Here is a 21458-nt window from a genome sequence, read left to right as displayed (position 1 = left end):
GCAGGGTCTGAGGCGCCGCACAGCCCGTGGGATACATTAAGGCCGCAGCAGCCCGGGCCCTACCGAGCTAGAGTGGCGCGTGGAGTCGGGGTGAGGGCGGCGAGGCACGGGGGGAGGGGCCTGCGGCGGGGCCTTGCTGTGTGCGCTGGGCGGCGGCGGGGCCTGGCGGTGTGAGCGCTCGCCTCAGCCTCTGCCGCGGCCGGGTGGGCGCCGTGGGCGGCGGCGACCGTGGTGCTTGGCGGAGGAGGCGTCCGTGTGTGCCGCGCGGAGAAGATGGCCGGGCAGTGAGGGGGCGGCGCTTGCGCCTGGTGACCTCCGAGTAAGCGACTGAGGAGCTAGGGCCGCCGCCGCGGCCCGGCCGGGCCTGCTCCCCGCCCTCTCCCGCCGCCGCCGCCGCCGCCGCCGGCCCGCGCACTTCCTCCCCGGCCCTCCCCTCTCGGGCGGGGGCCTCTCCTGTCCGCTTCGCCACCTCAGGGAACTGCCGGGCTGTAATCGCCGGGGCGGAGAGCCAGGCGTGTCCGATATGGAGAGAGCGGCGGCGGCCTCCGCCAGCCGCAGCAGCCACGTTCGCCGCCGCCGCGGCTCGGTGCACTAGATCGACGAATCCGACGACCTCACCGCAGTCCTTGCCGTCGCCGCTGCCTCCGCGCCGGGCGCTGTGATGGAGTAAGGGCCCTGCAGCCCGTGAGAAGCGTGCCCGCCCCTGGACCGGGCCGGGGCCTGCTCTCGCGACCGCCCAGTTCGACCACAGGAGGTGCCTTCGCGTCCCGAGATGCAGCTCGAGCGCAGGCCGCCCGCGGAGCCGCGGGGCTAGACTGAGCGCCGAAGCCGCCGCGTTCTGCGCCCCGCGGCCGCTCGGGACAAACTCGAACGCTGGTTTCTCTCTTTTTTTTTTTCCCCTTGGTCTGCAAATCTCAGGGACGGAGGAGGGGCGCCAAGGCCCCATGTGTGGGAGGACTGCTACGGCTCTACAAACTTGTACGGATTTTGGTTACAACTTTGGCCAGTGGTTCTCCCTCGATTTCCTCCGAATTGTTGCAAATTCGCCATTGTTCCCTGGCTGCTTACAAAGTTGGATCCGGAATTTCTCTTCAACCGAGAGCCAACAGTGTCGAAGTGTCTGCAATGAACCCCGTGAATGCTACTGCTCTCTACATTTCCGCGAGCCGCCTAGTGCTCAACTACGACCCCGGAGACCCCAAGGCGTTTACAGAGATTAACAGGCTCTTGCCTTACTTCCGACAGTCCCTCTCGTGCTGCGTTTGCGGTGAGACGCTTTTTATTGTTCCCCTTTCAGTGCTTGTTTTAAAAAAAACTCAGGGCGATGGTAGCAGAAACGGTTTGACGGCGGGGTAGTTTGTATTAAACTTTTATTATTTGTGCGGTAGTTTGCGGTCTTTAGTTTTGAAACTCGGCAGAGGACTTTTTTCCGGCATTTCAGAAAGACAGAACCCTTCCAAACCGCTCTGTACAGCGGCCTCAATGTTCAAAACTGTTAAATTCGCCTTGGGTCATTTCTGGTGTTTTTTTTTTTTTTAAAGAGGTGAAATATGCATCTGTGTTGTTGTCCCTCTCTCTCTCTCTTTTTTTTTTTTTAAAGCTTTTGATACCAAAGCTGACTTAATACCTACCTTGTTTAAACGTGGTTAAACCTGGTTAAAACACCTACATGTGGCGTGTTTGCATTTCCCCAAACGTGTTGTGTGTGGGTGGTGGTATAGCCGGTGAAGTCGCTGCAGAACTTTTTCCCCCCGGGTTCTTCTAATGCTTTGACAATTTGACGATAAACAGTGAGCCAGGGCAGACTGATGGTTCAGTGCATTTTAGCTGGTGGGATTTTTTACAGGATTACGTTTTTTGGTTGGTTTTACTATATTGTGGCCTGGTAGAGGGTTATTTTGGGTGTTTTTGTTCAAGAGGTATTACTTTGTGCTGGGCAGGATATTTTCAAGTTATTTTTGAGAGATGAAGATATGCTAAATTGTCTAATAAATCCGTGTCTCAAAAGTGATAATAATTTGTGATTATTATCTCAGTTATTAATTGTATGCGTATAATAATAATTTATTTTTGAAAAAACTTAGACTGAAAACGTTAACATAAAGGAAAGGGTAACTGGCAAAACCAAAACAGTAATACTCCACTTCATATTCTTACTTCGCCAAAACTTTTGAGGTTTTGTTGATCCACTTACTTGTTTAGTCAGAATTTGAGAAATTCAGGCATTTCAGCTTTATCTTAAGAGAAATTTTGCGACTGTAGTGGCTGAAGGGAGAAATGGTATTCATTTGAGATTCATTCAGCATTTTCCGTATAGCTCTGGGGCAAAGCCCTGAGGGGTACAGAAGAGGTGAAGAGTGTTTTTTTTGCACATCGTGCTCTTAATCTCATAAACATTTAAGTAACTCTTACAAGCGATTAAGTGCTACACTGACTGGTAACTGACACTTAACACCTTTATAGAGAAGCAGTTGCCCTGGTAAATCACTTAATTGCCCTGGGCCTCAGTTTCTTAACATGTAAAATGAGAGCTTTGGGCTAGATTCAAAGTTTCTTTTCCGCTTACATTTTACAAATATAGTATAAGAATTTGCTTAGTTTCAGCGAACTCCACCACCCCACTCTCACTTTTTTTTTTTTAATGGAGTGCTTTTTTTTTTATGTCTTCATAGCTTTTGATAGTTTGTGGAATGAGGAGATGGGGCTACTATAACTTCTTTCAACACAAACCTTTCTTTTGGTGGGGGAATTGCTACTGTGGTGATGTAGAGGGCATAGACCAGCCCATCCTGGCCTGCTAGAACTGCAGTAGAGAGTGATGTCATTATCCAGGTAACACTTGAAGATCTGGTAGGTCTGCTTTTTACATGGTGGATGGGACTTAGCTCTCAAAGAGGGAAATGGTAGTTTTGCAGATGCTTGGAATTTTAAGTTATCAGTAGCTTCAGGACAGTTGTGGTCTAATTGAACATTTTCCAAGAATCTAACCTGCATTTTAAAAACTGGTATTAAAGATAGAGCTACATTAGAAAGTCCAACTGTAGCTTTTTTTAAAATCAGTCTTGACAACTCAAAGGAATTTTTGTGACATTGGGGCTTTTAATTATTCCTTCTTGTTCAAGCTTCTCTTCCCCACCATCCTATGCAAAAGATTTATGGGTTCTACTTCTCCCTTATAATTGAGCAGCTGGCATAAAATTTCAGCAATATGGATGTAGGTTCAGTTTTTTCCCCTCATCTCTTTGGACATAAGTCTGTGGTTATGAAGAGATGGGGGAAAAAACCCAGTTATTTGAATTCAGATCCAACAGTTTTCATCTTTGTGTCAGATACTGTCCTGGACTCTTTTTCCTAGCTGGAAAGCATAAACTCCTTCCAGTTAATAGGGCATGTGCAGTCTTATTTCATTAGGATAATAGATATGTAAAAGTTAAGTTTTAATTCTATCTTGGCGCTGTAAATAGGGAGTTTGTTTCAACAGGTCCTCCAGTGTCTGACCCAAACCTCCCCTTTCAGCTTTGTATTTAACTGCCCTCTTAATTTCTAATAATTTCTCAGCTTCAGTCAGTTTGATATTTTTGTCTTTTTGAACATACATGCCTTATGTCTTCCTTCTCTTTTCCCCACCTTTGCTCTTTGAAGTTCCTTCTGCCTAAAATATATTCTTTCTGTGTATGGTCTAACTCATCAATTCCCTCCCTCCCTCAGTGAATTCTTTGTTCTGTCACAGGTGCTTTTAACTCTTTCAAACGTATCTTTGTACATTTCTGTGTTCCTTCTGCCTCATTCTCTCCTGTTCAGTGAATAGCATGTAGGTGTTTATGACAGACTCAGAGAAAGAAAGTGAGAGGAGGTGAGGGAGGGAAAAAGGGTCTATGAACTTTGCAGTTAGGTACAAATCTTAACTTTTCTACTTTCTGTCTAGGCAAGTTACTTTAACGTTTTGCCTAAATTTCTTGTATCCACAAAAGGGGATAATATCTTCTTTAAGTTTGTTTTTCCAAATTTGTGTTATATGTGAGTTTATTTTTAAGTGGGAAAAACCTTTTGAACCCATGAGAACAAGTCTGTGGACTTTGTGCCACCCTTGCGCAGAGATGGAGAAAGGTAGGGGGAAGTGAGAGAAGAGATTGAACTGTCTGGTCAAATATTGTCAAACCTAGATTATTCACTGGAACTACAGGTTTCGTTGTCATTGTTCTTTGAAATGTTAATTAGCTGATTATCACTGCTTGTTTTTCAGTTGCTTTGTATGTTTAAACTTTCTGAAGTTTCTGGTGAATGGGATAGCAATGCTCCAGAGAGTTATTGTACTTTCTAGGCCACAGAAACAGTGACCAAGACAGTATTACTGTGGGTACTATTTCTGTGTCAGTTCTTTCCCCTTGTTCTTAACGTTGGACTTGCTTTATCATTTATCACGAAGTATGTAGAATGAATTTTCTTTTGATGGCATGAAACTCAATAAATTCTGCCCTAGGGATTTTAAGTTTTTTATTAAGCTTTTATATTCTCAAATGACATAACAAGTTTGATATGTAGAATCAAATACTGTTAGAACTGGAAGGATATGTTAAGTGGAAAAATAGTATGCTCTGAGATATTTGGAGTCCTGTAAATTAATAATGGTCAAATCTCAGGGACATGAATATTTCCCTGGTTTTCTTTTTTTTTTTTCTTTTTTTTTGTGGTACGCGGGCCTCTCACTGTTGTGGTCTCTCCCGTTGTGGAGCACAGGCTCCTGACACGCAGGCTTGGCGGCCATGGCTCACGGGCCCAGCCGCTCTGCGGCATGTGGGATATTCCCGGACTGGGGCACGAACGAACCCGTGTCCCCTGCATCGGCAGGCGGACTCTCAACCACTGCGCCACCAGGGAAGCCCCTCCCTGATGTTTTTAATTCTAGAAACAAAGTGGTTTTGGCTTTTACTGAAGAGTTGTGGAACTTTTGGATATCCAGTTTCTTATTTATAAAATAGGAAAGAGCTGGAGAATAGTGTTTCCCACTGACCTAAGCTGACCAAGTTTTTGTTTTGAATGTTAAGGACTTAAAAAAGCAAATCCTGTCATCTTTTCTTACTACTGCTACTCTCACATTCCACTACAAGGTACGTGGTTCCCTGAGGGTGAGAGTCTTGCTGGTCTTGTTCACTGTTGTAGCCCTGCACTTGACAGTTCCTGGCTGAAAAAGCATTGTTGAATGGACGAAGCTGCCGATAAAAAGAGCAAGGTTCAAAGTAGGAAGGATGTGCTCTCAGAATAAAGTATATGCCTTAAAATTAAATAGATTTAGTTTTATGAAAGACTACTTTCATTTTCCTTATTTTTCTCATTTTGGCATTGTTTGTGGGCCCACTTTGGAATTAGTGCAGTAGATTATCTCAAGAATCTCTTCCAGTTCTGGAGTTCTGATTCTTTTAGCAGAAATACTTTGTTTTTGACTGAGCAAACAATTTATAAATAGCAAGAATCTTCTAAAATGAAATTTGAACATTTAGCGTGATTTATTTTAAACCACATACCTTTTAGAGGCTAAATTAAAAGGCCATTTGTTTAATCGTACGTTAAGTGTTATACTAATGTTTTACATTTATATTCTTCTCAAGTGTGAGTTCATTTGATACTTAAGATTTTATTTTTCTTGTACTTAAAATCACTATAGTTAAATTTTTTATTGTAGTAAGCATATAATGTAAAATTTACCATCTTAACCATTTTTAAGTGTACAGTTCAGTAGTGTTGAGTATATTTACATTATTGTGAAACAGGTTTCCAGAACTTCTTTTTTTTTTTCTTTTTTTTTGTGGTACGCGGGCCTCTCACTGTTGTGTCTTCTCCTGTTGCGGAGCGCAGGCTCCGGACACGCAGGCTCAGCGGCCATGGCTCACGGGCCCAGCCGCTCCGCAGCATGTGGGATCTTCCCGGACCGGGGCACGAACCCGTGTCCCCTGCATTGGCAGGCGGACTCTCAACCACTGCGCCACCAGGGAAGCCCCTCCAGAACTTTTTGATCTTGTAAATCTGAAACTCTGTACCCAACAAGCAAGCACCATTTTCTTCCTTCCCCGCAACTCCTTGTAACCACCATTCTGTTTTCTGTCTCTCTGAATTTGACTATTGTAGATTCCTCATATAAGTAGAATCATGCAATACTTGTCTTTGTTGACTAGCTTATTTCAGCATAATGTTTTAAAGGTTCATCCGTGTTGTAGCATGAGACAGGATTTCTTTCCTATTTAAGGCTGAATAATATTCTATTGTATGTATACACTATGCTTAGTTTATTCATTCATCCAACGTTGGACATTTGAGTTGCTTCCACCTCTTGGCTGTTGTGAATAGTGTTAAGAACATGGGTGTGTAAACACTCTTTGAGACCCTGCTTCCAGTTCTTTTGAATATATACCCAGAAGTAGGATTGCAGGATCGTGTGGTATTTCTATTTTTATTGTTTGAGGAACTCCATACTGTTTTCCATAGTGGTTGCACCCTTTTACAATCCTACCAGCAGAACAAGGTTTCCAGTTAGTTTTTCCATATCTTTGCCAACACTTGTGTTTCCTCTTTTGGTTTTCGTTATTGGGGTGTGTGTGTGTGTGTTTGTTTTTTGGATAGTAGCCATCCTAATGGGTGTGACATGATATCTCATTGTGGTTTTGATTTTAATTTCTCTAATGATTAGTGATGTTGGTGATCTTTGCATATGCTTTTTTTTACATATTTATTGGAGTATAATTGCTTTACAATGGTGTGTTATAACATTTTGAATTACGGTTTTCTCAGGGTATATGCCCAGTAGTGGGATTGCTGGGTCATATAGTAGTTCTATTTGTAGTTTTTTAAGGAACCTCCATACTGTTCTCCATATATGGTGACTGTACCAATTCACATTCCCACCAACAGTGCAGGAGTGTTCCCTTTTCTCCACACCCTCTCCAGCATTTACTATTTCTAGATTTTTTGATGATGGCCATTCTGACTGGTGTGAGGTGATACCTCATTGTAGTTTTGATTTGCATTTCTCTAATGATTAATGATGTTGAGCATTCTTTCATGTGTTTGTTGGCAGTCTGTATATCTTCTTTGGAGAAATGTCTATTTAGGTCTTCTGCCCATTTTTGGATTGGGTTGTTTGTTTTTCTGTTATTGAGCTGCATGAGATGCTTGTAAATTTTGGAGATTAATCCTTTGTCAGCTGCTTCATTTGCAAATATTTTCTCCCATTCTGAGGGTTGTCTTTTGGTCTTGGTTATGGTTTCCTTTGCTGTGCAAAAGCTTTGAAGTTTCATTAGGTCCCATTTGTTTATTTTCGTTTTTATTTCCATTACTCTAGGAGGTGGGTCAGAAAGGATCTTGCTGTGATTTATGTCATAGAGTGTTCTTCCTATGTTTTCTTCCTTTAGGTGTAAGGTGTAAGGTTAAATTATTAAACCTTAGGTGTAAGGTTAAATTATTTATTTGAGATTTTTCTTGTTTCTTGAGGTAGGCTTGTATAGCTATAAACTTCCCTCTTAGAACTGCTTTTGCTGCATCCCATAGGTTTTGGGTCATTGTGTCTCCATTGTCATTTGTTTCTAGGTATTTTTTGATTTTCTCTTTGATTTCTTCAGTGATCACTTCGTTATTAAGTTGTGTATTGTTTAGCCTCCATGTGTTTGTATTTGATCCAGATCTTTTCCTGTAATTGATATCTAGTCTCATACCGTTGTGGTCGGAAAAGATACTTGATACAATTTCAATTTTCTTAAATTTACCAAGGCTTGATTTGTGACCAAAGATATGATGTATCCTGGAGAATGTTCCATGAGCACTTGAGAAAACTGTGTATTCTGTTGTTTTTGGATAGAATGTGTTATAAATATCAAGTCCATCTTGTTTAATGTATCATTTAAAGTGTGTGTTTCCTTATTTATTTTCATTTTGGATGATCTGTCCATTAGTGAAAGTGGGATGTTAAAGTCCCCTAGTATGAATGTGTTACTGTTGATTTCCCCTTTTATGGCTGTTAGTATTTGCCTTATGTATTGAGGTGCTTCTATGTTGGGTGCATAAATATTTACAATTCTTATACCTTCTACGTGGATCGACCCCTTGATCATTATGTAGTGTCCTTCTTTGTCTCTTGTAATAGTCTTTATTTTAAAGTCTATTTTGTCTGATATGAAAATTGCTACTCCAGCTTTCTTTTGGTTTCCATTTGCATGGAATATCTTTTCCATCCCCTTACTTTCAGTCTGTATGTGTCTCTAGGTCTCAAGTGGGTCTCTTGTAGGCAGCATATATGTGTGTGTGTGTCTTGTTTTTGTATCCATTCAGCCAGTCTGTGTCTTTTTTTGGGAGCATTTAACCCATTTACATTTAAGGTAATTATCGATATGTATGTTCCTATTTGCATTTTTAAAATTGTTTTGGGTTTGTTATTATAGGTATTTTTCTTCTCTTGTGTTTCTTGCCTAGGGAAGGTCCTTTAGCATTTGTTGTAAAGCTGGTTTGGTGGTGCTGAACTCTCTCAGCTTTTGCTTGTCTGTGAAGGTTTTAATTTCTCCATCAAATCTGAATGAGATCCTTGCTAGGTAGAGTTATCTTGGTTGTAGGTTTTTCTCCTTCAGCACTTTAAATATGTCCTGCCACTCCTTTATGGCTTGCAGAGTTTCTGCTGAAAGATCAGCTGTTAACCTTATGGGGATTCCCTTGTGTGTTATTGGCTGCTTTTCCCTTGCTGCTTTTAATATGTTTTTTTCCTATTTAATTTTTGACAGTTTGATTAATATGTGTCTTGGAGTGTTTCTCCTTGGATTTATCCTGTATGGGACTCTCTGTGCTTCCTGGACTTGATGAACTATTTCCTTTCCCATATTAGGGAAGTTTTCAACTATAATCTCTTCAAATATTTTCTCAGTCCCTTTCTTTTTCTCTCCTTTTGGGACCTCTATAATTCGAATGTTGGTGTGTTTAATGTTGTCCCAGAGGTCTCTGAGACTGTCCTCAGTTCTTTTCATTCTTTTTTCTTTATTCTGCTCTGCAGTAGTTACTTTATCTTCCAGGTCATTTATCCGTTCTTCTGCCTCAGTTATCCTGCTAGTGATCCCTTCTAGAATATTTTTAATTTCATTTATTGTGTTGTTCATCATTGGTTGTTTCCTCTTTAGTTCTTCTAGGTCCTTGTTAAATGTTTCTTGCATTTTCTCTATTCTATTTCCAAGATTTTGGATCATCTTTACTATCGTTATTCTGAATTCTTTTTCAGGTAGATTGCCTATTTCCTCTTCATTTGTTAGGTCTGGTGGGTTTTTACCTTGCTCCTTCATCTGCTGTTTGTTGTCCTGTGTTTTCATTTTGCTTATCTTACTGTGTTTGGGGTCTCCTTTTCACAGGCTGCAGGTTCATAGTTCCTCTTGTTTTTGGTGTCTGTCCCCAGTGGCTAAGGTTGGTTCAGTGGGTTGTGTAGGTTTCCTGGTGGAGGGGACTGCTGCCTGTGTTCTGGTGGATGAGGCTGGATCTTTTTGGTGGGCAGGTCCACGTCTGGTGGTGTGTTTTGGGGTGTCTGTGGACTTATTATGATTTTAGGCAGCCTCTCTGCTAATGGATGGGGCTGTGTTCCTGTCTTGCTAGTTGTTTTGCATAGGGTGTCCAGCACTGTAGCTTGCTGGTCGTTGAGTGAAGCTGGGTGTTGTTGTTGAGATGGAGATCTCTGGGAGATTTTCACCGTTTGGCATTATGTGGAGCTGGGAGGTCTCTTGTGGACCAGTGTCCTGAAGTTGGCTCGTCAGTGGCACAACCCTGACGCCTGGCTGGAGCACCAAGAGACTGTCCTCCACATGGCTCAGAATAAAAGGGAGAAAAAAAAGAAAGAAAGGAGGGAGGGAGGGTGGAAAGAAAGAAAGAAAGAAAGAAGATAAAATAAAGTAAGATAAAATAGTTATTAAAATAATAAATAATTAAGAAAAAAAAATTTTTAAGTAAAAAAACAGATGGACAACCCTTGGACAAATGGTGAAAGCAAAGCTATACAGACAAAATCTCACACAGAAGCATACACACACACACTCACAAAAACAGGAAAAGGGGAAAAAATAATAAATCTTGCTCTCAAAGTCCATCTCCTCAATTTGGGAGGATTCGTTGTCTATTCACGTATTCCACAGATGCAGGGCACATCAAGTTGATTGTGTAGATTTAATCTGCTGCTCCTGAGGCTGCTGGGAGAGATTTCCCTTTCTCTTCTTTGTTGGCACAGCTCCCGGGGTTCAGCTTTGGATTTGGCCCCGCCTCTGCGTGTAGGTCATGGGAGGACGTCTGTTTTTCGTTCAGACAGGATGGGGTTAAAGGAGCAGCTGATTCGAGGGCTCTGGCTCACTCTGGCCGGGGGAGGGAAGGGTATGGAGTGTGGGCTGGGCCTGCGGCGCAGAGGCCGGCCTGACGTTGCACCAGCCCGAGGTGCGTCGTGCGTTCTCCCCGGGCAAGTTGTCCCTGGATCCTGGGACCCTGGCAGTGGTGGGCTGCACAGGCTTCCCGGAGGGGAGGTGTGGATAGTGACCTGTGCTCGCACACAGGCTTCTTGGTGGCGGCAGCAGCAGCCTTAGCGTCTCATGCCCGTCTCTGGGGTCCGCGCTCTTAGCCGCGCCTCGCGCCCGTCTCTGGAGCTCCTTTAAGCAGCACTCTTAATTCCCTCTCCTCTCACCTCTGGCACCAGGAAACAGAGGGAAGAAAAAGTCTCTTACCTCTTCGGCAGGTCCAGACTTTTTCTCGGGACTCCCTCCTGGCTAGGGGTGGTGCACTAACGCCTTCAGGCTGTGTTCAGGCTGCCAGTCCTCTCCCTGTGCTCTGACCCACAGCCCGAGCCTCAGCTCCCAGAGCAGACAAGCTTTTTGGGCTGGTGAGTGCTGGTCAGTACCGATCCTCTGTGTGGGAATCTCTCCGCATTGTCCTCCGCACCCCTGTTGCTGCGCTCTCCTCCGCGGCTCTGAAGCTCTCCCCCTCCGCCACCCACAGTCTCCGCCCGCGAAGGGGCTTCTAGTGTGTGGAAACCTTTCCTCCTTCATGGCTCCCTGTTACTGGTGCAGGTCCCGTCCCTATTCTTTTGTCTCTGTTTATTCTTTTTTCTTTTGCCCTACCCAGGTACATGGGGAGTTTCTTGCCTTTTGGGAGGTCTGAGGTCTTCTGCCAGCGTTCAGTAGGTGTTCTGTAGGAGTTGTTCCACGTGTAGATGTATTTCTGATGTATCTGTGGGGAAGAAGGTGATCTCCGCGTCTTACTCTTGTGCCATCTTCCCCCTCTCTCCTGCATATGCTTCTTGGCTGTTTGTATATCATCTTTGGAGAATCACTATCATTTTTTTATCTTGAAAAAAATTTTGTTTTTTGCTCACAAAATCTTTATTAATCACTGTGTTGTTCTCAGTGCTGGAATAAAAAGATGAATTAAGACACATGGCCCCTACCCATATGTTGCTCAGTGTTATGGGGAAGACATAAGTAAACCAGCAATTATTGTGTGTTAGAGGCACTTATGTTATTACCAACATTGATGTAATATTAACTTACTCGTAAGTTAAGTTTGTCACATGTGTAAAAATTTCAGAAATTAACAGTAAGTGAGATTTTCCCCCCACGTAACTCATTTTTGAATAACTGTTTGGGTCAAAGTTTGGGCAACCCTCACTGGGGTTAAAGCAGTTTGGTTTACCAGTTTTTTCTTGGGACTTAAGTTTACCTGTTCTCTCTGATTTGGGAAGAATTCTTTAGGGAACATTTATCTAGTAGGTTGGTTAAGGAAGAACAATATTTAGTACTGTGTTCTGGCAGCTACTTTTTTTATGTCAGATATATTAATTTAACTGTTGGTTTCTTTTCCTAAGAAAAATCTCCTTTTCACAATTTGGTGAAAAGCTAGGTGCTTGAGCTAGGCCAGGAAGAATGGTAAAAAGTGAACATTTTCAGCAAGACTTGAGGGAGAGAACATTGGCTTGTTTAGGCTGCAGAAAATCAAGTTTATCTCTAATGAAGAGAGTCCATTCTTGCCCTATAGTGGTAACTTGGGGCCTTTTTACAGGGAACCTTGATGCCAGGCTAAGGAATTTGACATTTACCTCGTAGACCTGTTCTTTTTCAAAGTGTGCTCTATAGCCCACCTAAATCAAACCTAAAGGGATTGTTAAAATTCAGATTACCAATTATCATATCAGGCTGATTGAATTGGAATCTCTGTGGGCAGGGCCTTGTAATGTGCATTTTATGCCCCCCCCCGCTCCCCTCCCCCCCATCCTGATATGGGTAGGGGAATTTGCAAATCCCTGTTGTGTTTGAGAAATATTTTAGGTAGGAGAGTGATGTTATATACAGATTTTGTATTTAAAAAGGTTAGTTTTGGGATAGAATATAGGATTGATTATTGGAGTGTGGTGAAACCCAGTTAGGAAGGATATCAGATGTATCCATATTATAGAGGCCGGAATAGTGGTGGTAGTGAAAAGGAAACAACATAAGATAACGCAAATGGAAAATTTTGTCCTCTTTATGGTTATCATAACAGCTTAATTTTTTGGTATACCGTATTACAATTTGTCTTTGGTTAGGCGTATTTCACTGTGAATAGATGAAATATTTTCTATCCTTAAATTTATATACATGTCTAGTACAGTGCTTTCACAGGGTATATATACTTGACAGAAAGTACTGAATTGTATGGAAGATTCGATAAAACCTGGCTTATCAGTAGCTTGGGAGAGGATTCAGTTAAGAGAGGAAATAGACCGGATCTAGTGTGGGCCTGAGGAGAATGAAGAGAAGGATGAGACAGTGTTTAGTAATTTGATGGTGCCTGGGAGTTGGGATTAGTGAGGAAATGTTATTAGAAATATGTTTAGGAAAGGCTAAAATCTAAAAACTTTAATTTTGTGCCCCTTCCTGGAAACCTTGATTTTAAAATCATAGGATATACTGTTTGATATAGTAAAACAAACAACATATTTTTTGAGTCTTGGGGTTGTGGTTTTCATTCTTTCAAATTAATTTGAACATTTAGTCCTCCTCCTGCGTTTGCACTCCTTGTTTTCATTGCATTGATAGCATACTATCACTAATTGGTTAATGCCTTATTGTATTAGCTTCTCAGTTGACACCTTCCCTCAGAGTCCACCTGGCTACATTTTAATGTATGATTTAATCTGTTTTTGTGAGGTCTGATTAAATTTTATCTTTTAATTTAAAAGGTGGTATTTCAGAATCTTTATTTTAATTTATATTTTTCTCTTTGTCCATCACCTTTGACTTTTTTTCTTAACTGTTTAGTTTCTGTTATTCGCTTTCCTCTTTTAAAGATTTCTTTTTGTTGTTCCCATGTTAGGAAATTAATTCAGATAATTTTTTTCACCTTAATTAGTGTATGTCTGACCATTTTCCTCATCTTTTCCTTTTTCTGACTCCGTAATATTTTAACAGAATTATTCTAGTTCATTGCCTTTCTGTTCAGAAATGTTGAATCTTTGCAGATTTGGAATATCTGCCTATCTCAACCTGTATTTAATCTAGTTTTATAGCCAGCATATATTTTGTGTTTTGAATTTAGTTTGTCTTATCAATTAGCATTTGTCTATTTTTATTGTTACAATCCACAAAAAATGTGCACTTAAAATGTTGTCTGGTGTCAAATTTGGAAATAACTTAGGCTTTCTGGCAAAGTCAAGTAGTTTTTTAAAATTCTTTTTGCAGGGCTTCCCTGGTGGCGCAGTGGTTGAGAGTCCACCTGCCGATGCAGGGGACACCGGTTCGTGCCCCGGTCCGGGAAGATCCCACATGCCGCGCAGCGGCTAAGCCCGTGAGCCATGGCCTCTGAGCCTGCACGTCGGAGCCTGTGCTCCACAACGGGAGAGGCCACAACAGTGAGAGGCCCGCGTACCGCAAAAAAAAAAAAAAATTCTTTTTGCAACAATTAAAGGCATACCTAGGGACTTCCCTGGTGGTCCAGTGGTTAAGACTCCTGCACTTCCATTGCAGGGTGTGTGGGTTCGATCCCTGGTTGGGGAACTAAGATCCTGCATGTGCAGGTGGGTGGTCTGGGGTATAGCTTTTGACCTCCTCTCAATCGTGCTAAATGCCATTCCCTTGAAGTTTAAATCTCTGTCTGCTGTTCTGAAATTTGGGACTCTGGCCATATATAATATGGGATTCTAGGGTTAGAAGGGAGCATTCCAATTCAGGTATCTTTGTGTTGGATTTCTGAATCCCCTCTACAGTTAATCAGTTGGTTGTCCAGCTTGTGAGTGAATTTATTCAGGATGTGACATAGGATATGACTGGCATATTCTATCCACCAGAAGCTGTGAGCTGTTTCAGGGATCCTTTTATAGCGTCATTGAGCTTGCCAGCTCAATTTTTACATATGTTTTACAAGGAAGGTATTAATAGGTTATTCTTCATGATGAGAATTTATAAAGCTTTAGACAGAAAGCACCATAATTCATACAGTCATTTTTTCACATCAAATAACTCTTTCTGTAATATTCTTGAAAGTTCACCTAAGCCTTTTCCTGAATACCTCTGGGGTAGGGAGCTAAATTTTACTCTGCAAAATAGCCCTATCTATTTTTAACCGTAGAATTCTGATGTTGTTGGGATCTTGAATTATTTCATGAAACCTTACCTGTATAAGAATCAGCGTTGCTTTATCTTGTTTGCAGTCAGAATAGTTACTGGTTCACAGTGTTTATGGTCAGTTAAAACATTTTCATAAGTTGGTTGATGGTGTTGTTTAGATCTTCTGTGTCATTACTGATTTTCTATTGTCATGTTTTGAGAGATGTTGAAATCTCTAACTGTAATTATGGATTTATCAGTTTCTCTTTGGAATTTCTGTCACTTTTTGCTTCATGTATTTTGAAGTTCTGTTTTTAGGTGCATAAAATAATTCTGAACATATGGAATATAGTGAGAATGTATAATGTAATAGTCACATAGTGAATTTTTACTGTTCTGCTGTAATCCTGTAGAAGTTTTGTTGCTCTTTGGTTTTTCTTCTCTGCGTGGGTCATATTTTCCTACTTTTTTGCATACCGAGTTAATTTTGATTGGATGCTAGATATTGTGAATGGTACCTTGTTGGTAAAATTTTAACCTTGTGGGTGGGTATTTTTGTACTATAAATATTCTTGAGCTTTTTTCTTGGAATTTGGTTAAGTTACTTGCAGATAGTTTGATCCTTGATCCTTTCAAGGCTTGTTTTTAAGTTTTTTTTTTAGGTGGAACCAGAGCAGCCTTTAGGGGCTAATTTTTCTGCATTACTTGAGGCAAGAACCTTTTGACTACTCTGTCTGATGCCTTGTGAATTATGAGGTTTCGCACACTAGGTGGTGGGAATAGGAATTGTTCTGCTGCCTTTGAGTTATAGGGATTGTTTTTTTTTGTTCCTTTCTGGGGATTCTTTCTCCATCCTGGGGTAATTTCCTTATAAACATGTGCTGATCATTCAGTACTCAGCTGAAGATTTGAAAGAGACCATCTATAAATACGGTGTTCTTTCTCTGTGCGGCTCTGTCATCTCTAGTACTCTGCCCTGAGAAGTCCAGCTGCCTTGTCTTCGCGACTCTGTCTTCTCAACTCCGGGAGACTACTGAGCTTTGTCTTGGTTCTCCCTCCTTGTGCTGTGGCCTGAAGATTGTCTCCAGACAGCAAGCTGGGGCAATTGTAGGGCTTAGCTCATTTGTTCCTCCATGCACGGATCACTGCTGTGTGGTGTCTGTTGCCCAGTATATTGGAAAACAATTGTTTTGTCCAGTTTTTGTTTCACTTGGGAGAGTAAGTCTCCCAACTGAAACAAAAATGAAACAAAATGTAATTATTCCATTTTGTCTGGAAGCAGAATCAGATTATATTCTAAACCTACACTGTCCTATATAGCAGCCACTTAGCTGTTGTGACAATTTAGAAAAGTTCTTTAGTTATACTGAGCTACTTCAGATTATATTCTAAACCTACACTGTCCTATATAGCAGCCACTTAGCTGTTGTGACAATTTAGAAAAGTTCTTTAGTTATACTGAGCTACTTCTTAAGTGCTCAGTAGCCACATGTGGGTAATAGCTACCTTACTATAGATGTAAAAGATTTCCATCATTGTATAAAAAAGTTCTACTGGACAGTGCTATAACAACTAAAGAACTTAGATTTGTTCCTGAAACCAGTGGGAGCATTGAAAGATGCCTTCAGTGTTTGCATCTGAGGTTTTGATTTTAAAACATTGAGCTGGATAGGGTTATGAACAGATCACTGGAGCTCACCACTGTAGACTTGAAAAACAACTCCCCCATATCAGTGTTAGTGAATTGGGTTCAAGAAGGTGTTCCATACTGTTCATGTAGTAAAAGGTTTCCGTTATTTAAAAAACAGAAGATAATTTAACTATTTTTCTTCCTCTAAAGTGAGGCAATTTGAGATGTCAAATGACTACTGGACCAAATCACGTGCCATACCAGTTAATAATTCTGCCAAATCCTTTCTGCCGTGAGGGTTTTAAGTTGTTTTAATACTCAGTCACGTATTTTATTAATTCTTAGTCATATTGTTTTAGTTTTCTCAATTCTTCATATATCCATTCAATGGATCATTGGTTGGGGACAAGAAACATTAAGAAAATTAGGTTGCTATTGAAATACTAGGTAATGAGGAACATAAAAATACTAATGATTCCAAATATCTGGTTCATGATTATTATTATCCTTCTGTGTAAATTGTCTTTGTTCTCTTAATATTCTCCATATCAACAAGGTGTAGGTAATTATCCAAAAAGCAATGTTAGCAGGAGAATACATAGTGATATACAGTATGGCCTTTTATTTTTAGAGAATAAAGACTAACTACACTTGGCTGTGTGTTATTTGAAGTGTTTGCAAATACCAGTCTAAAGCCACCCTTAGTTTATCATTTAGTAACAGAACACTAAAAAAATTTTTTTTTGTAAAAGATACAAGAATTACAAATAACCAAGTCACATTTACAGCTTTGTCCTTGCATAATATATTCAATTTTCGCCTGTTTTTAACATTCATGAGTTTATAAACAAGAGAGGTCATTTAAAAATAGATATATTGCCAAAATGCGTTTATTACATTATTTAAATAAAGCAAGATGTAGCCCTTGTTAGTGGGAAGTCAAAATTTCTTTGTTTTATTAAAATGAACTTTATAGTATAATCTTTGATAATATGTTTATTTTAAAAATTTCTTGAAATCTTTGAATCACATTTCTTACTTAACTGATTAGAAAAATGTCCCAGTTTGGGCTTCCCTGGTGGCGCAGTGGTTGAGAGTCTGCCTGCCGATGCAGGGGACACGGGTTTGTGCCCTGGTCCAGGAAGATCCCACATGCCGCGGAGCGGCTAGGCCGTGAGCCATGGCTGCTGAGCCTGCGCGTCCGGAGCCTGTGCTCTGCAACGGGAGAGGCCACAACAGTGAGAGGCCCGCGTACCGCAAAAAAAAAAAAGTCCCAGTTCATCAAGGCAAAAAAGGTTAAAGTATCTTTAATCCCAGTTGTGGATCAGAATTTGTTGGGAAGCTTTTTAAAAATACACATTCCTGGGCAGTATCTGCAGTTATTGAGTCAGTCTGAAGCAGGCCATCTAGGTGATTCTAATACTAATCCATGGATAACAGTAGTGCTGTCTTTGAATGCTCCTTATGTGAGGTTTATAGGTGTACTTAAACGAAAAAACATGTGCCAATAAATTTAAGTAATGCTGTGTTAAGCAAGTTTCTTGACATTGGTAGTTTTCAGTTTTAAGACACTAATGTAAATTTGGGGATGACTCTCCAGGAGGGTATTAAAGCAAACCTGTTAATGCATTCTGGTACAGTGGAACACCAGTGTGGGAAATTTGGAACTAGCTTAATATTGATTTATTCAATTAACGTTTGTTGTTCAGCTGAGAATCGATTTAATTGTGCCTAATTGACTAGCCTGTTTTATCGTATTGGTAATAATTTAACGAGAGACCATCATGGCTTTGCTAAAATATGAAAATAACAGAATATTACAGAAGTGCTCTGTAACCACAAAACACTCTACAAAATCTCCCCTGCATAATTATTAAGATAAATGGTGTCTGGCATTCTCTTTTAATTCTTACTAGAATGTGAAATGAGGCATGACTTGAGTTTATGAATGTGTTGTGGTTTATATATCATCCATTTAATAATGTACGGTCAGTGTTTGGTTTTTTAGTTATAATAGTACTTGACTGGTGAAGCTTACTTACTTTGTATAAACTGTTGATACATCCAAGAGTATCAGGAAGTATTTTTCATAGTTGTAGGTTGACCAAAGATATAAAAGTTAAACTCTGAAATTTAACCATTCAGATGTGCAGTAAACAGCTTGGCTTGAGTAACGTTCATACTTTTAAAATTGCGATATTTAACAGTCGATTTCCATTTTTCATTTGTCTGCAGACTGGTTGTAATCCTTTTCCCAAACTGGAAACACGGATTTTGTCTTTTTTTTTCACCGCCCACTCCCCTGGTATACATGTTTAGCTATCACTGGTCTCTCAGTATAGTAGTGCTTAGTTATTTAAAGTGATGCAATGAACTTTAAAATAATTACCGGGTCATGTGGTCAAAATACCTCTCTGTGTCACCATTTTTAGTGACCAGAGCATATATATTATAATATTCCCTTATTTTAAATTAAAATGCACATTTTCCTGTCATACTGCGAAATTATTTGTGCTAGATATTTTAAAGAAAAGTTTACAGGTTTGTGGAATCCAGATGATCAGGGGCTAAAAGTGGTTTAGAACATAGCTGCTGGAATATTTAATTAGAGAACTAATAATTTCCTTGAAACTTTAGTTTGTTGTTTGGACCTGTTGATTTTTTTGAGGCATGTATTTGCTTTTTGGTTTACTACTAAAATAAATTGTGTTGAAGTTTAAAGGAACATATTCTAAAGTGCTGCTTAGTCAAAAATTTAAAAAGAATGGACCTGGGTTAGGAAGCTCTGCCAAGAGGAAAACAGTGCTGTCTTCTTAAGAGGGTTCTCTAATTTCAAATTCATTTCTCTTTGAGTTGAGCTTATTCTTTTTTTTTTGAATTTTTTATACAGCAGTTTTTTATTAGTTATATATTTTATGCATATTAGTGTATATATGTCAAACCCAATGAGTAGCATTCATACGAATTTCGCCTAATGAAAAGATTTTTAAGAGGTTTAGACTTCAACGTATGTCTGCAAAAAAGTATATTGGGCACAGGTTTTGTAAAACTAAAAACAAGCTTTAAAAAGGACAGTTTAAATTGTCTGAAACAGTTGATTCATCTATGCCCATTTGCTAAGTGATACATAAGGTCTTTTTATGGTATTGTCATTTTTGTTCTTAGCTGAATCCAGATTATTATTCCCATGTGTTTATGTATCTAGGAGATTTCTTACTATTGTTTCAAGACATACTTTACATCTTTAATTTTGAGGTGTAATTTTGGTGCTGTAATTCAGTGATGTAAAAACGTCCAAGTATCCTTTGTTAAATGCACAGTGCTTGGCATATAGCAGGGCCTCAGAAGTTACTCGCTGAAGTGATTGAGGAAAGAGGAATATTTTCTTAAATGAAGATAGCCTAAACAATTCTTCATTTGGAAAAGTTGGAGAATGGGGATATTTAGATCAATGGATTGGATTATGGAAGGATTATTGTTCAGGCCCTATGTCAGACTTTTGACATCAGTAGAAGTATGTTTTCTCAGTCTTTATATGTGCCTTGATAATGCTGTTACAGATTGATTGAATCTAAGCTGAATGGATATGACTCGGAGTCAGCATAGTTACTCTCACAGGAAGAATAAGGTGTATGTATATATTGGGGTTGATCAGCATCAGTTTAATGCTGCTACTATTCATAATGCTTTCTAAAGTGATATCACTTATGAAAACCAACTGTACATATTTTAATTATTTTATACTTAATATTATATATATAACACCCATTTAATATATACATATATATACATATATATGTATATATACATATATATACAGTCTTTAGCTAAGATTTTTCATGCTGTAAATTTGTAGACTGACATGCAGGCTGAGGTTTTTTTTGTTGGGCTTTCTTTACAGAGGAGGTAGTACAGTGCTTTATAGCATATATGTTCACTTAAAACATTTAAGATTGACTTTAAAAATTGAGCTTGGTGTGTAGAGATCCAGGCAGGACTCTTGTAGCTCCAATTTCTATGCAGTAAAGATTTCCTGACCCTCACAAAACTATTATTGGTCATCCATTCTCCCCTTTGTTTCACTCTTCCTGACCCACTCACTATTCGTTACTGCCAGTACCTGTTCTTCTGTCTCCTTCCCCCAAAAGGTTTTACATCTTGTGGTTAATATGTTGATTTCTGTTATGGTCCAATTTCAGTGATCATTCTTTTTGATAAGTGAAAAGAAGCTAAAATTGTCTCAGTGGATGCCATGGACTTAGTAGCGGAAGTAGGGGTGCTGCTGGTTAAGTAGAAAGAATACTAGATTGGGAATCAATAGACTAAGCTACTATTTCTCATTGCTAGTAACTAGCTATGTAATCTTATGAAAGGCCATCTTGGTTAAAATGAGGCCATGGGACAAGTTTATTTCCAAGGTCACTCCCAACTCTAGTGTGCTTTTTATGATTCATTCATTGTACATTTATTAGGTGCTGGCTTATGTGCCAACACTGGTTTAAGGATACAGAGATAAATAAGTTTCCGGCCTTGAGTGAGACCCAGTGAATGGTGACAGTATAATGTGATAAGTGCTATAATAGGAGAATGTGCAAAGTGCTTTTTGAACAAACTGAGGGCTAGGAATTAAGGAAGGCTTCCTCTCTGAGGTCATATTTGAGTCAATTCTTAAAGAGTAAGTAGTTTAGTGAATTCCCTGGTGGCACAGTGGTTTAAGAATCTGCCTGCCAATGCAGGGGACACGGGTTCAAGCCCTGGTCCGGGAAGATCCCACATGCAGCGGAGCCACTAAGCCCGTGCACCACAACTACTGAGCCTGTGCTCTAGAGCCCAGGAGCCACAACTACTGAGCCTGCCTGCCCCAACTACTGAAGCCCGCGAGCCTAGAGCCCGTGCTCCACAACAAGAGAAGCCACTGCAGTGAGAAGCCCGCATACCGCAATGAAGAGTAGCCCCCATGCCCTGCAACTAAAGCCCACGTGCAGCAACGAAGAACCAACGCAGGGAAAAAAAAAATAATAAAGTTTACCATGCAGGGAAGGAAGAAGGACATTCTAGGAAGAGCAAATCACAGAGGAATGAGTAAGCAAGCATTGCTTGTTTTGGAATGGCCAGGTGAGAATGGAGTATGGAGTTTGTGGAGAAAGCTTAATGTTACAAAATTTTGGGGGGAGGGTGGGTGTGGGCTAGATTCTGAAAGGCTGCATATGTCATTCCAAAGACTTGTGTCTTAGGGACTTCTTGGTGGTCCAGCG

The 21458-nt window shown here is 40.3% G+C and overlaps 1 protein-coding gene across 1 annotated transcript in view; it reads left to right on the top strand.

Annotated features, from left to right (window-relative positions):
- Positions 1–658: 658 nt before the first annotated feature.
- MSL2 (MSL complex subunit 2) overlaps positions 659–21458 on the top strand; it is a 34664-nt gene continuing 13864 nt past the window's right edge. Inside the window, exon 1 of the mRNA XM_032631128.1 lies at positions 659–1267. Coding sequence (XP_032487019.1) covers positions 1126–1267 — 142 coding nt within the window. The 5' untranslated portion in view covers positions 659–1125. The remainder of the gene's footprint in view (positions 1268–21458) is intronic.

This window comes from Phocoena sinus, chromosome 4 (genome assembly GCF_008692025.1).
Source record: "Phocoena sinus isolate mPhoSin1 chromosome 4, mPhoSin1.pri, whole genome shotgun sequence".
Taxonomy (NCBI): domain Eukaryota; kingdom Metazoa; phylum Chordata; class Mammalia; order Artiodactyla; family Phocoenidae; genus Phocoena; species Phocoena sinus.
This window is presented reverse-complemented; position numbering and strand designations above follow the sequence as displayed.